This window comes from Pipistrellus kuhlii, unplaced genomic scaffold, assembly GCF_014108245.1.
Source record: "Pipistrellus kuhlii isolate mPipKuh1 unplaced genomic scaffold, mPipKuh1.p scaffold_m20_p_4, whole genome shotgun sequence".
NCBI lineage: Eukaryota > Metazoa > Chordata > Mammalia > Chiroptera > Vespertilionidae > Pipistrellus > Pipistrellus kuhlii.
In genome coordinates, this window is record NW_023425540.1 from 9,317,172 (window position 1) to 9,330,017 (window position 12,846).

Below are 12,846 nucleotides of genomic sequence, written 5' to 3' on the forward strand. Positions count from 1 at the left end.
CTTCTTTTCATATTTTAGGTTGCTTTTCATTGATGACTAAGTCAAAGTCCATCCACTTATTACTTATGATCAGTGGGTCATTTCCAGCTTTAGGCTAATACAATAAACCTATTATGAACATTGTTTTTTAAAAATATATTTTTATTGATTGCAGAGATAAGGGAGAAGAGAGAGATAAAGAAACATCAATGATGAGAAAGAATCATTGATAAGCTACCTCCTATATGCCCTCTACTAGGGACCAGGCATGTGCCTTGACCACCGTTATCTCCTAGTTCACAGGTCCATGCTCAACCACTGAGACACACTGGCCAGGCTGTTATAAACATTCTTGAAGTGGCTTATGGGCTTTTTCTTGAATAGTTACTTCATGTTGTAATTGCTAAGTAATCAGATAAACATGTATTTACTTTAGTAGACACTGCCAACAGTTTTCCAAAATGATTGTTTTCCTCACATAGCAGTAACATATGAAGTTCCAGTATCCTGCATCTTTGACAGAATTTGATGTTATCCTCATTTTTGCCAATAGCAGCATGAAGAAATATTATTTTCCCCTTTTTTACATTTTGGTTTAATCTTACATTTATGTAACAATGATTATATTGTGATGCTCGTTATGGGTCAGATGAATACCTATTCAGTGAAGTACCCAGTCAAGAGTTTCCCTGGATTTTTCCAACTCAACAGTTCTTTTTAGCATCCTGACTGAGTTCTTTGTTGGGATATGTATTGCACATATATTCTCCCTGTCTGTGGTTAGCCTTTTCATTCTCAATGGAATGCTTTACTGTTATTGTCTTATTGGCAATTTGTTTAACTCTATGTCAATCAGGAAAAATGGGATTTGATGTATTTATATGGCTTTAAGGAGTATTTATATTAGCAAAGAATCTTTGCTTTGGAACCATGCAGACTGAGACAAGGAGAAAGTTTCAGCAATATTGTTTGGTTATAATTAAAATTAATAGCAATATTTTAAGGCTCCCTTTACACTATAATTCCTTATTGATAACAAGTATTATTGAAGAAAGTTCCCATGTCAAGATGGTTTTTAAATCTTTAACCTATGTTTTATAATATTTTTGTTGATTTTTATAAAGAGAGGAATGAAGAGGGAGAGAGAGTGAAACAGTGATCAACTGCCTCGTACATGCCCCCTACCAGGGATCGAGCCCGCAACTTGGGCATGTGCCCTGAACTGGAATTGAACTGGCAACCCTTCGGTGCACTGGACGACATCCAACTAACTGAGCCACACCGCTCAGGGCTCTTCAATCTATTAGAAACTTAGTACATAGCATCTGCATTTCTCTGGTCATGAATCGTATGTGACTTCCTACATGTCTTCTATTTTCAGTAATGCATTTTAACTTTGCTTCATATTTTTTAATGTCTTTATATCTTGTCTCCACAAGCATATATAGTAAGCATTTTGAGACTGGAAATGACATTTTATTATTTATCTTCCCATCGCACCGGGATTGAAGTCCTGCACACATTAATAAATCTATTTGTTCTCTAGAAACTAGGGATGCAGGAGAAAAGCTCTGGCCAGAAGAGAGAAGAAGACCTAATTTCTTTGCTCGGTCACGTGATCACGAAATGACCAGGCTACTTACATAGCTTTTCTAGCTTCTTGTTACTTTGACTGCCATATGAATAGCTGCTAATTTATAATGTCTCTGTATAGCTTTACAGTACTATGACTCTAGTCTGTTTTAGTTCATTTTAACAAAACATGTTTTTAGAAAGTATTTAAAAATATCAACGTACTTTTTAAAATGATTTAGAATTGCACTAAATAAATATGCATGCAAATTATGCTGTCTTCCCTGACGTCTATTGGGAGAAGTAAACGTCAGAAGGACAGTATTATACTCTCAGCCCAATTCATGTTCTGTGAGAATGAAATATACTGACGCCCTATATTCTCCCCGGACACATGATTGGAACCTATTTTCAGTCCCTGGCTCTTCACACTCATTGTTTAAAAATAGATGCAGTCCTGAACTTTGGAGACAGGCTCAGGAGGGCTTTAACCTCTCCACTGGTAAGTTTGCAGTTCTGCTCTACTCGAATCAGTGTAAATCTGGTCGTGTTAAAAATAGACTTTCACTTTGTACAAATCCCAACAGGTTCCCATGAGCAGCCCTGCGGAGCTCAGTGCATGGTCCAATTGGTCTGTAGTTTTAACTGTACTGCCTGCTTTCATTAAAGTGTTCATAGTCTCATTAGCCTAACATTTCAATGCCAATTTTTGTTTGTTTTTTAAATATATTTTTATTGATTTCAGAGAGGAAGGGAGAGGGAGAGAGAGATAGAAACATCAATGATGAGAGAGAATCATTGGTCAGCTGTCTTCTCCACACCCACTACTGGGGATCAAGCCTGCAACTCATGTTTATGCCCTTGACCAGAATCAAACCCAGGACCCTTCAGTCCACAGGCCTATGCTCTATCCACTGAGCCACGCTGGCTAGGGCTCAATGCCAAGTTTTAATGCAAAGACATTGCCTCCTGAAAGCCAGCTGCTGAAATGAAGGGAGAGCTTAGAAGCAGATGGTTTGAATAAATTTCAACAGAAATGAGCCAGGAGGAGACTGGACTTCATGTCCCTCCTGGGTGGGCCTGACACCCTCTGAGAGACCCTAGCACAGCACTGACAACACCATATGGATGCTCATTTAGATCTCTGTCTCTCGGCAGGGTGTAGCGGCCATGCGGACTGGGGCTGTACCCTCTTCTTCATGAAATCATAGCAAAACCAAGAACTACATTTACCTGTATTCACTGTGTGCCAAGCACTCTTCTAATTTTTATATATTTTTGCTCATTTAATCGTTATAACAATGCCAGGAGAGTTATCATCATCATTCACATTTGTAGAAGAGGTAAATGAAATGCATGTAAGTTATGAAACAGTCCAAAGCCGTATACAGAGTAAGATGTGGACTGGAGGCCATGCTCTCAGCCCCTCCCTAGTAGGTTCCATTCATTATTTATTATATAACTGAAAGTACATGTATAGCTATTTATGGCACTGAGAATATCACAAAAGGGATTTAAACCATTCACTACGTAAACCTTTGATTACTTCTGTGAGCCAGGGGAAGAGAGGAGTATATTATAAATGGATGGAGGAGAAGGGGGAGGTAACGCTGGGATCCCAATCCAATACCAGCCCATCCTTCTAGATGGCCCTGGAGTCCAGTTTTGCAGACTCTGAATTCTGACTAGCACAGACACAGAGCAACTTGACAGTGAAGATTCCAGATTCTAGATAATACATCACAAAGTGAGAGCTATAATTTAAAATGCCAAGTTTCTGGTACTATCTTAAGAATTTTTCTCAGAAAATTAGAGTTATTCCTCTACTTTCTGGTCCATGTATTTTAGTGCACAGCAGAATGAGGGTCATTTTTTTTTCCAGGTGTCATCACAGTCACCTTCCAGAATGCTGTTGATCCTCCTGGAGCGGGTGTGCTGGTCAGTCACATACTCTAGCCCCAAGATCAACACACCAGTGTACCTGCTACTCAGAATCCTTTCCACCATCAGTGGCTCACGCTCAGGTATCGGTGGTGAAACCAAGAACATTTGTTTTATAAGCCACTGACAATATTCTAGTCAGACAGTATAGCAATATAAGGAAAAGAAAACATTTTCTATTGGGTTATAAAGATTGGACAGAGTATTTACACACCTCCTACAATGGTGCTCTACTGAAATAGCCTTCATGCCCCATGCTGACTCTGCAATAAATCCCTAATGCATTAAAGCTAGAGGAAGTTCAAGAGAAAATACAAACAACCACATGCAAAATAGGACCTCCTGGCCTACAGTGCTAGCATAAATTTGTTAGATGTCAGAAACAACATAGTATAATCTGAAGTGATACTGAGGCAGTTTTATGCAGAGTACTGCATAGCTGTGGGTGTCACTTTCTTAACCACCCAGCACCATCTTTTCTCTCTCCAAGCTCTATCAGTCAATGACTCTTTGAGATGATTTGCCAAGTGTAAAATCCTTATTTAATTTGCCTTTGTTTATTTATTCAGCATGTATTTATCAAACAAGTACTGTCTATGGACCGGGATTATGGTGGCAGTTAAGAAAAAGTCCTTGCTTTCTGGGGTCCAGAGTTTGTATAACAGAATGAACAATTAAGAAATAACGATGAAGGGACCACAAGACAATAGAGTGATGTATACACAAGGAGAAGGCTGATGTGGTGAGAAGGATGCGGAGAACTAGTTTAGATGACCTTCTCAGGGAAGGCCTCTATAAGGAGGTGATATTTGTGTAGAGATTTGAGCATTAAGAATGAGCCAGGTTGAGGGCATCTCAGCAATTTATCTCCAATGTAAAAATAAGGAAAAGCATCCAGTTTGGGCCACAGAAATGGAAATACGAGAATGCTTTCAATAAAGCAGTGCTTTTGAGATATCTACTAACTGAATTCATTTGCAAATGCACAATGCAAAACTTTTGTAAGGTTTTATAAGGTCACGCACATTCATAATTCTTTCTGCCATTTTACACACTCAAAATTTTTCATACTTAAAAGTCTTCAAACACATTGAAAAGAAAGGCTTGGATATAAAGTGGATAAAACATAATGTGAACTTAATTGATTACAAATATAGAATGACATTCATATTCCTAAACATTGCATTTTAGTTTCTTTTAAAAATATATTTTATTGATTTTTTACAGAGAGGGAGAGAAATTGAGACTTAGAAACATCAATGAAAGAGAAACATCAATCAGCTGCCTCCTGCACACTCCTGCTGGGATGTGCCCACAACCAAAATACATGCCCTTGACCAGAATTGAACCTGGGACTCTTGAGTCAGTGGGCTGATGCTCTCTATCTACTGAGCCAAACCAGTTAGGGCAGCTTCTCTATTTTTAAGCAATAGTCTTTTTGTGTGTGTAAGTTTTGGAGAGTCTGAAGGTAGGACTTTACCTTCACTTTTGTACATTCCTGAGTATCCTGGCTGTATTAGCAAAAATCACTGCTCTTAAATATACATTAGAATCTGAAATTATTGTATCTAAAATACTTTCATAAAAATGAGCTTCCAAATAATAAAGCATTTTAAGTTAAAAGTCTTATTACAAATGTGGTGATTGTTGACTCAAAATTGTATGGATCAGAAATTGTACCAAGCACATCATATATTTTTTACCGTCTGTCACAGGACATATATCAAAGAATCCAACCCTCCCTTTCTGGGTGTCCTAGTTTTACTAATCTGACATTTGACATATCAATCATTCAATGTCTTCTATGTGCCAGGTAACTTCTCACACTAGAGGCACAAAAGTGACCAAGATACACTTTTGCATAAGTTTGTGCCTCATCTTCCAATTGGAGTGCAGCTTTTGGAAGGTGGAATAATGTATTTCACTATTTTCCAAATATGTCTCATGATCTATGAGTTGAATAGACTAGTAGCTGATATATAACACTCCAATGTAATAGGAAGCAAGATATACCCCCCATTGTTCTTATTGAGCTTTTCTTCAGAAAACATGTCTGGCTTGTTTAGATTCAAGGTGTATTTGAATAATGACTTCTACTAAGGTATGTCTCTGCAGATGCCTTTCCCTACTTTCCTATCTTGCTCATCCTGCTTCCTTGCTAATGAATTCTTACTTCAGTATAACATTAAATTTAGGCTTTTGTGTGAGTCCAATGCCAGAAAAGAAAAGGCTGAAGAACAAACAAACAATTGAAGAACATTGTTTTCACCTTTTTAAGGTGTTAAGTGTGTGAGCATTTCATGCTTCCACTTCTAGGATCTCTATTTATTAAGTAGCCTTGATTCTCACCCTGTTTTTCATTCTTAATTCTGTTAAAGATCATTCACTCAGTACATATTTAATGAGTTCCTAGTATGTACTGGTCACTAGAGAGACAAAAATATTAATACACAGTCTCTGTCTTCAAGAAGCTCATAGTTTTGCCCTAGCCAGTGTGGCTCAGTATGGTCATCCCATGCACCTAAGATCATGGGTTCGATTCCTGGAAAGGGCACATAACCAGGTCACAGGTTTGATCTCAGCTTGAGGTGCATAGGGGAGGCAACTAATCAATGTTTCTCTCTCACATTGATGTTTCTTTTTCTCACTCTCCCCCCCCCACCATTTCTCTCTCTCCCTAAAATCAAGGAAAGCACGTCCTTGGGCAAAGATTAAAAAAATAGATTAAAAAGTAGGAGCTCATGGTTTGAGAAGAGACAAACTGACAGATAAGTATAGTGACAGAGAAGGAGTGATCAGGGAGAATTTAGGAAGAATGTGTGTCCTGCAAGAGTGTTTAATGAAAAGAAGGTAAGATGAGCAGAAGGGATTGAAGATAGAGGGTAGCATGAAGCAAGGCAAAGGGACAATCAATAGTATTCCCCTCAACTCCCCCCTACCCCTCAAATTATCAACAATTCTCAGCTGATGAAGCGAGAATATAGAAATGAAGATGGAGTCAGTCCATGAAGCACCTATGTGCCATGTCAATAAGTTGGAATTTTTTTGCATGAGATAGAAGGTTATGATCAGGTTCTAAGAACAGAGCAACATCATTAAACTTGAGTTTTATATCAGTCTATAGTAGCCTTACTTTTTCCCCGCTGAGATGAAAGGCAGGGAGAAAAGTTGAGAGTGCTCTTCAGCAGTTGAAGTAAAATATGCTGAGACCCTAAATTATGACATTTGAAAATACAAGGAAAACAATTCATCACCACTTAATGATGGAACAGTTGCAGGAAATGAGGAAATGGGAGCTATGTCTGTGGATGACATTATGAGGGAAAATGAAAGTGGAATATTTTTCTACTGAAGATCAGAATAAATGAAAGCGTGCAAGAGCAGACAGTAAAACACAAGATTAGGATCCGTTTTCTTGTTATCCTGATTTTACATTACATTGAGAATTTGTAGCACAGAGGAATGATCTGCATTTAAGCATTCAAGTTCTTAGGGTCTATTTTATGCTCACTTTTTCTATTGTCTTTCTGTATTTCCTCCATAACATTTGATTCTGGAATCCTTCCTTGTCCTGCTAATTTAAAATAAATCCTTAGTTTTATTGTAGCCTCCTATGTTTTGATCTGTCTTCATCCCTGATACTGTCTCTGGGATTACCTGTATCTCTCTGCTATGGCTTGACCCACCCTCCTTGGAATCTCTCCAGGCCTCAGCGAACCCAACCTGCTTCCAATGTCCTAAGATTCTGCCCTTCAATGAAGGGGATTTGGATTTAATACAAATTCTGAAATCCAACCAAGTGAGAAAGCTAAGCATATAGAAAGATTTAAAAACAAACAAATAATATCTTACTTTTCTTAAATATAAAAAGAATTGAATTTTGTTTCCCAATGCAAAAAGGTTTACATATTTCTATTTGATTGAGGACTTTATTGAGAATACAAGCTGATCATTAGCATAGCAGATATCCTGCACAGAAGGGCTAGGATGGGAGCTTAAGGGGCTTTATGTGATTTGATTTGGAATGGAAAGACAAAGTTTCAGAGCAGAGAAATGATCAGTTTGTAATCATAAAGGAAGATTAATCTGGCGTTGGTGAAATTTTCAGTGGTAGAGAAAACAGACTAAAAGATGGAAGGCAACTAGCTATGGTGCAACTACTCCCTCTGAGAGGAACCGTTAGGGTGATGGCATTGAGAAAGGAGACAAGGGTCTGGGCATAAGATGCTTATTACAGTTAATTGATAGCATTTGTGGTGATTGATTGAATGTGAAGAGCGGAAAAAATTTCAAAGTTTTATATTCCACATGAACGTGAGAAAGTGACTAAAACATTTATAGAGATTTCAAAAAACAAATGTCTCAGCGTTGAATGATTACATTACTTTATGAAATAGCTTATCATATGTATGAGGCTGGATGACATATAGCTTTTAAAAAGCTGAAGTTTATGGCAAGAACTTGGAGCTCAAATTTACAGAATGGAAGTATGAGGTCAAATAAATAGAAAAGAGTAAATTCAGAAAGGTACAATGTCAAGTCAATGACTCAGTAACGATTCAGTGCTTAAGTTGCCCCTCTCCTCAAAAAAACACACACAACGCAGATGTGTATTTTTTAAACAATTTAAATGTTACCAACAAGGGCTCAAGAGCAAAAGCCTTGATTAACTGGTCATTGATAACTTTCAAGGGAACAGTTTTGGTAAAGATGTGATCAAATCACAATGCAAGGATTCTATTGGGAATCTTTTGACAAGTTTGGTAGTAAAAGAAAGAAAATAGAGCAAAGCATTGTAAGAAATATGAACATTAAAGAGAATATTCTTTCAGTCCAGGGGTGACCTGAACATTCTAGTAGGCAGAGGGGAGATTTCTAGAGAAGGATGGAAAGAAGACACAAAGCAGTGTTGTAATGAGGTTATAAGGAATTACTTGTAACAGGTGAGGTGAGTCTGTGAGTGAATCTAGGAGATGAACAGAAAAAATAAACATGAAAAAAGAGTGGAAATCAGAAAGATAAAGTAACAGTATGTAATAATTATATAAGAGGGTGGAAAAATGGGAAGATGTAGACAATCAGGACACATGAAGAAATTTTCATAACTGGGGACACAGAAATAAACAGTTCTGAGAATCATAATTAAACAATTTCCAGTATTTACTTTAAATATATTTATTTTTTATTTCAGAGAGGAAGGAAGAGGAAGAGTGATATAGAAACAATGAAGAGAGAGAATCATTAATTAGCTACCTCTTGCATGCCCCACAGGGGGATTGAGCTCAAAACCTGGGCATGTACTCTGATCAGGAATCAAACCATGACCTCCTGGCTCATAGGTTGATGTTCAACCACTGAGTAATGCCACCTGGGCAATTTTCAGTATATATTTTTTTAACAATAAAAAACATGTGTATGGGAAAGCATAATAAAGAATCAGAACAAAAAACGATGTCTTATTATTTAATTTTAATATTTCTTTTGAGCAATATGATAGATAGCATGCACCTCAGGATTTCCCATGGACAGAGAAAGAAGACAATGACCACACACCAAGGAGGTCCAGGACTAGAAACCTTACCTCTCTCAGAGGATCATTGAGTTCATTGAGAATATTTTCCTCATCAAAGATCTTGCCTTGGTATCTGTGTTCATAGTAATCGTGAATCTTCTGACGCATATCAGCTGGCAACTTGTGGAATGACATGTATTGTTCCACTTGCTTATACTGTAATGACAGAAAAAAAAGAAAATGAAAACCATTGTTAGGCTGAATGAGAAATCATCATGTTACTTTGCTATATTCAATAACACCTGAATAACAATAACAAAAAGAAAGAAGGAATTCATGTACTAGGTTTTAATGTCACTATTCTGTGTCACATATTGTAGAAGGTACTTATTTAGGTAAATCTTTCCTGTATAACCTGAGATGTTATGGAGAGAAGGCACAAAAGGATTTCAGAGTGAGTTTAAGGTTGTAGCCCCAGAAAAGCCAGTGATGGGGTAAAAATAAAATTTTTACACATACACACACATTCTTTTTTTAAATTTCACTTTTAGCTGAGTTCCAAAAGAAGTTTGAAGTTGCTCCTTGAGTCTTAATTTGAAGAAAGAATCTGGTAACTTTGGACAATACAAAAGTTTTATCTCAGACCTTATAGGGAAAGAGCAGACCTAATTCAATTTGGAACATCCAGGCAGAGAGCTTGGCAGCTGTTCGCAAGTTAAGAAACAGATGCCTTGCAAAATAAGAGAATGTGTCCTGCTTCAATTTAGGACTCAGGAGAACACAAGGGTGAGACTAGATCCACCTAATTTCATAGTAGGAATTTAACTCAGATAGTTAAGTTCATTTAACCAAGAAGTTCTTAAACTCGGGTATTTATAAACTTAGGTGGGGGGTTGTTCTTTGGGAATGCAGATCTTCAGGCTTAACTCTGAGATGATTCCCTTGATGTACAGGCCCCTGTGAATTTACACACATGCTCCCTTACACACACAGAGTCACTATTTTTTAAAACATCCCTGCTAGTTAAACAGGACATTGTAACACCAATGTTACCTGGGAGCTTATTAGAAGGGAATTTCAGGCTTCATCCCAGATCTATGAAATCAGCACCTACATCTTAGAAGGACCCCAGATGACTCATCATTTTTACATTTGAAAAATGCCTTTAATGTTTCAAAAACAGGTAATTATGATGCCATGCTTTGAAAAAACAATGAGTTAAAGCTCTCAAAATTAGTATCAGTGTACAGAAATAAAATTGATAATAAAAAAACAGTGAGTAATAAAACCAGATAAAGATACTGGAATATGATTCTTCCCTTAAACAAAACACATTTGATGTATTATCAAGGAAAGTTTTTTTTTTTTTTTTTTTTTTTTTCTCAGACCTGCCAGTTAGCAGAGTTCAGTCTAGAAAATCTAGGTCTTCTGCCTCCTTGTCTGCACTTCTTGTGATTATAATTGTAATTGATAACAGGCACAGCTAATGAATAACAGCAACTGAATTCCTTCAATTTTCCCACATACTTCCCTTACATATAAAGTTCATATTGTTTGAATATTCCCTTTGAAAGATTAGTATCATTTAATGCAGTGGTTGGCAAATTGCGGCTTGAGAGCCACATGAGGCTCTTTGGTCCCTTGAGGGTGGCTCTTCCACAAAATACCATGGCCTGGGCGAGTCTATTTTGAAGAAGTGGCATTAGAAGTTTAAGTTTAAAAAATTGGCTCTCAAAAGAAATTTCAATCATTGTACTGTTGATATTTGGCCCTGTGGACTAATGAGTTTGCCGACCACTCTTCTAATGAAATACAATTTTGTCATGAAAATTCCTTTATTTGGTCACCAGCTTATCCCCTTGAAGTATTAAAGCCCACAAAAGAATATATATATATATATATATATATATATATATATATATATATATGAAGCAACTAGATTACTATTTAAGCATTTTGACTTTTAGGCATCGATGCTGTCACAGCCATTGTCTATAAATGACTTCTAGTAAGTGCCTGAGAAGTACAGAGTTAATATTTCCCAAGAGCTCCCAATCCATATTCCTGCCTAATCTCTGTATGCTAGCTCACTTCTGGAAACCGGGATTTGGTCTGCTGGGCCCTCACCAGCTGGTCCATAGGAAAGCAACTCCCATGGCTTTCTCTGCGGACGGCTCTGGAGGGTGAAGCTGATTTGCAGTTGTCTGGAAATGCTCTACCTTTATTTCTGGAGACATTTCTGTGCCCACTTTTTACTTAGACAAAAAGGGGGCAGTGGGAACATGTGGTGGACTTTTCAGGGTCTAAAATACCACTGGAGACCCCTAGGTTAACTTCTGCATTCATGACTTACAACTAACTTACTTGATTTTGATACCATTGTAATTAACCTAGTTATCAATACCAGGAAAAGCGCAAAGGGAAGGCCAAATATTATAGACATATCTTTGGGCAGTTTCGCCAGGAAGCTAAAGCTTTACTCTCCCCTAGGAGCCACCGGTCTGTTCCCTGCAGATTACTGGGGCATGGGACTGCAGAAGGAGAACAGACACATGCCCAGTGGAGTTGGGGTGGCATTGGGAAGGTATTCGTTTGTCAGTCACACCTGGGAACAGGTCATTGGCCAGAATGGGCGTGGCCATGGCAGGGCATGAAATTAGGGTATTTAATCCGTCACACATTGGAATCCGTGGAGTGGCACAATTGACTCCTGCCTTGTGGGGCTCTATCGCTCCTCTTCCTGACCCTGGCCTACATGACCCATGATCATGTTGTCCCCCCACAAACTGAACTAATGGACTGGAACTAGCCTGATGCTGAACTGGACTGGGTGCAACATGGAATGGAAACTCTGGACACTGGCTTTGCTTTTAGCTCTACTGAACCCCCAGCTATACTTCTATGACTGGAATGGGACTTTGGAAACCAAGGGGTGTAATTCCACAAATAAAAACCACTCATCCTCCCATGCAGGCCTCAGAAAATTCTTTTTCTCAAGATATCAATAAGGACCCCACACTCAGCACCCAGTGAGGAAGAGTACCCCCAATTTCCCAGATAACAGTTTAACTAGTCTGGCTTAACTAGATCCAAAGCTCTGGGAGCTTTGTGGGCGAGCGCTCCCTAAACCAGGCTCCCTGCACAGATCCTGATGGAAGAAAACAGAGACAGCTCACCCCAGGTGCTCACCCATGGGGAGCTCACTCTGGGAAAAACATTGGCTTCTGATGCTTATTTGTGTCTCTTTCTCTGCTGTGTGGTCCCTTTGCCTTTAAACAAAAGCCCCCTATGAGCAAGTATGGCATCTGATGATGAGTCGTGTCAAACACCCGGACTTGGGAAAATAAAACAGCGTCAGACAATAGGACCACTACAGCTTGGACTCTGTCAACAGTGATGAAAGTCCTTTCCGTTCTGGCCAAATAAATAATTCACTACCAGCCGGTGTCCAGCAGTCTCTGCTTACTCTTCTCAACATGCTTCCTGCCCAAACAATGCTTGGAGGGGTGAGGATTTTAGCCTTAGAACACTGAGCTCTAGATTTCTCAATTATTTGTATGCATCTTAGGGGTATAAGAGACAGTGTTAACATTTCACTGCGTGGTATTCATTTGGAGAAAATCTGTGTGTATGTGCAAAAGGCCTAGTCATCTAGAGGAAAAATTAGCTGCTCCATGTCTGTCTTTGGAAAACGCATACAAATATCACATGTGAAACTTATTTTATTTTTAAGGCAAGTCAGTGTTGGTTGAAATCCAGTTCTTTTCCTTACAAAATTCATTGCATCCCATTAGGCTTCAATGTCCTAATCTGCAGCAAGAGGGTGTGAGGCCAAACAATCT

General features: G+C 38.4%; 1 protein-coding gene across 1 annotated transcript in view; it reads right to left on the bottom strand.

Annotated features, from left to right (window-relative positions):
* HCN1 (hyperpolarization activated cyclic nucleotide gated potassium channel 1) overlaps positions 1-12,846 on the bottom strand; it is a 272,628-nt gene that overhangs the window by 33,946 nt on the left and 225,836 nt on the right. Inside the window, exon 5 of the mRNA XM_036410483.2 lies at positions 9,074-9,220. Coding sequence (XP_036266376.1) covers positions 9,074-9,220 — 147 coding nt within the window. The remainder of the gene's footprint in view (positions 1-9,073; positions 9,221-12,846) is intronic.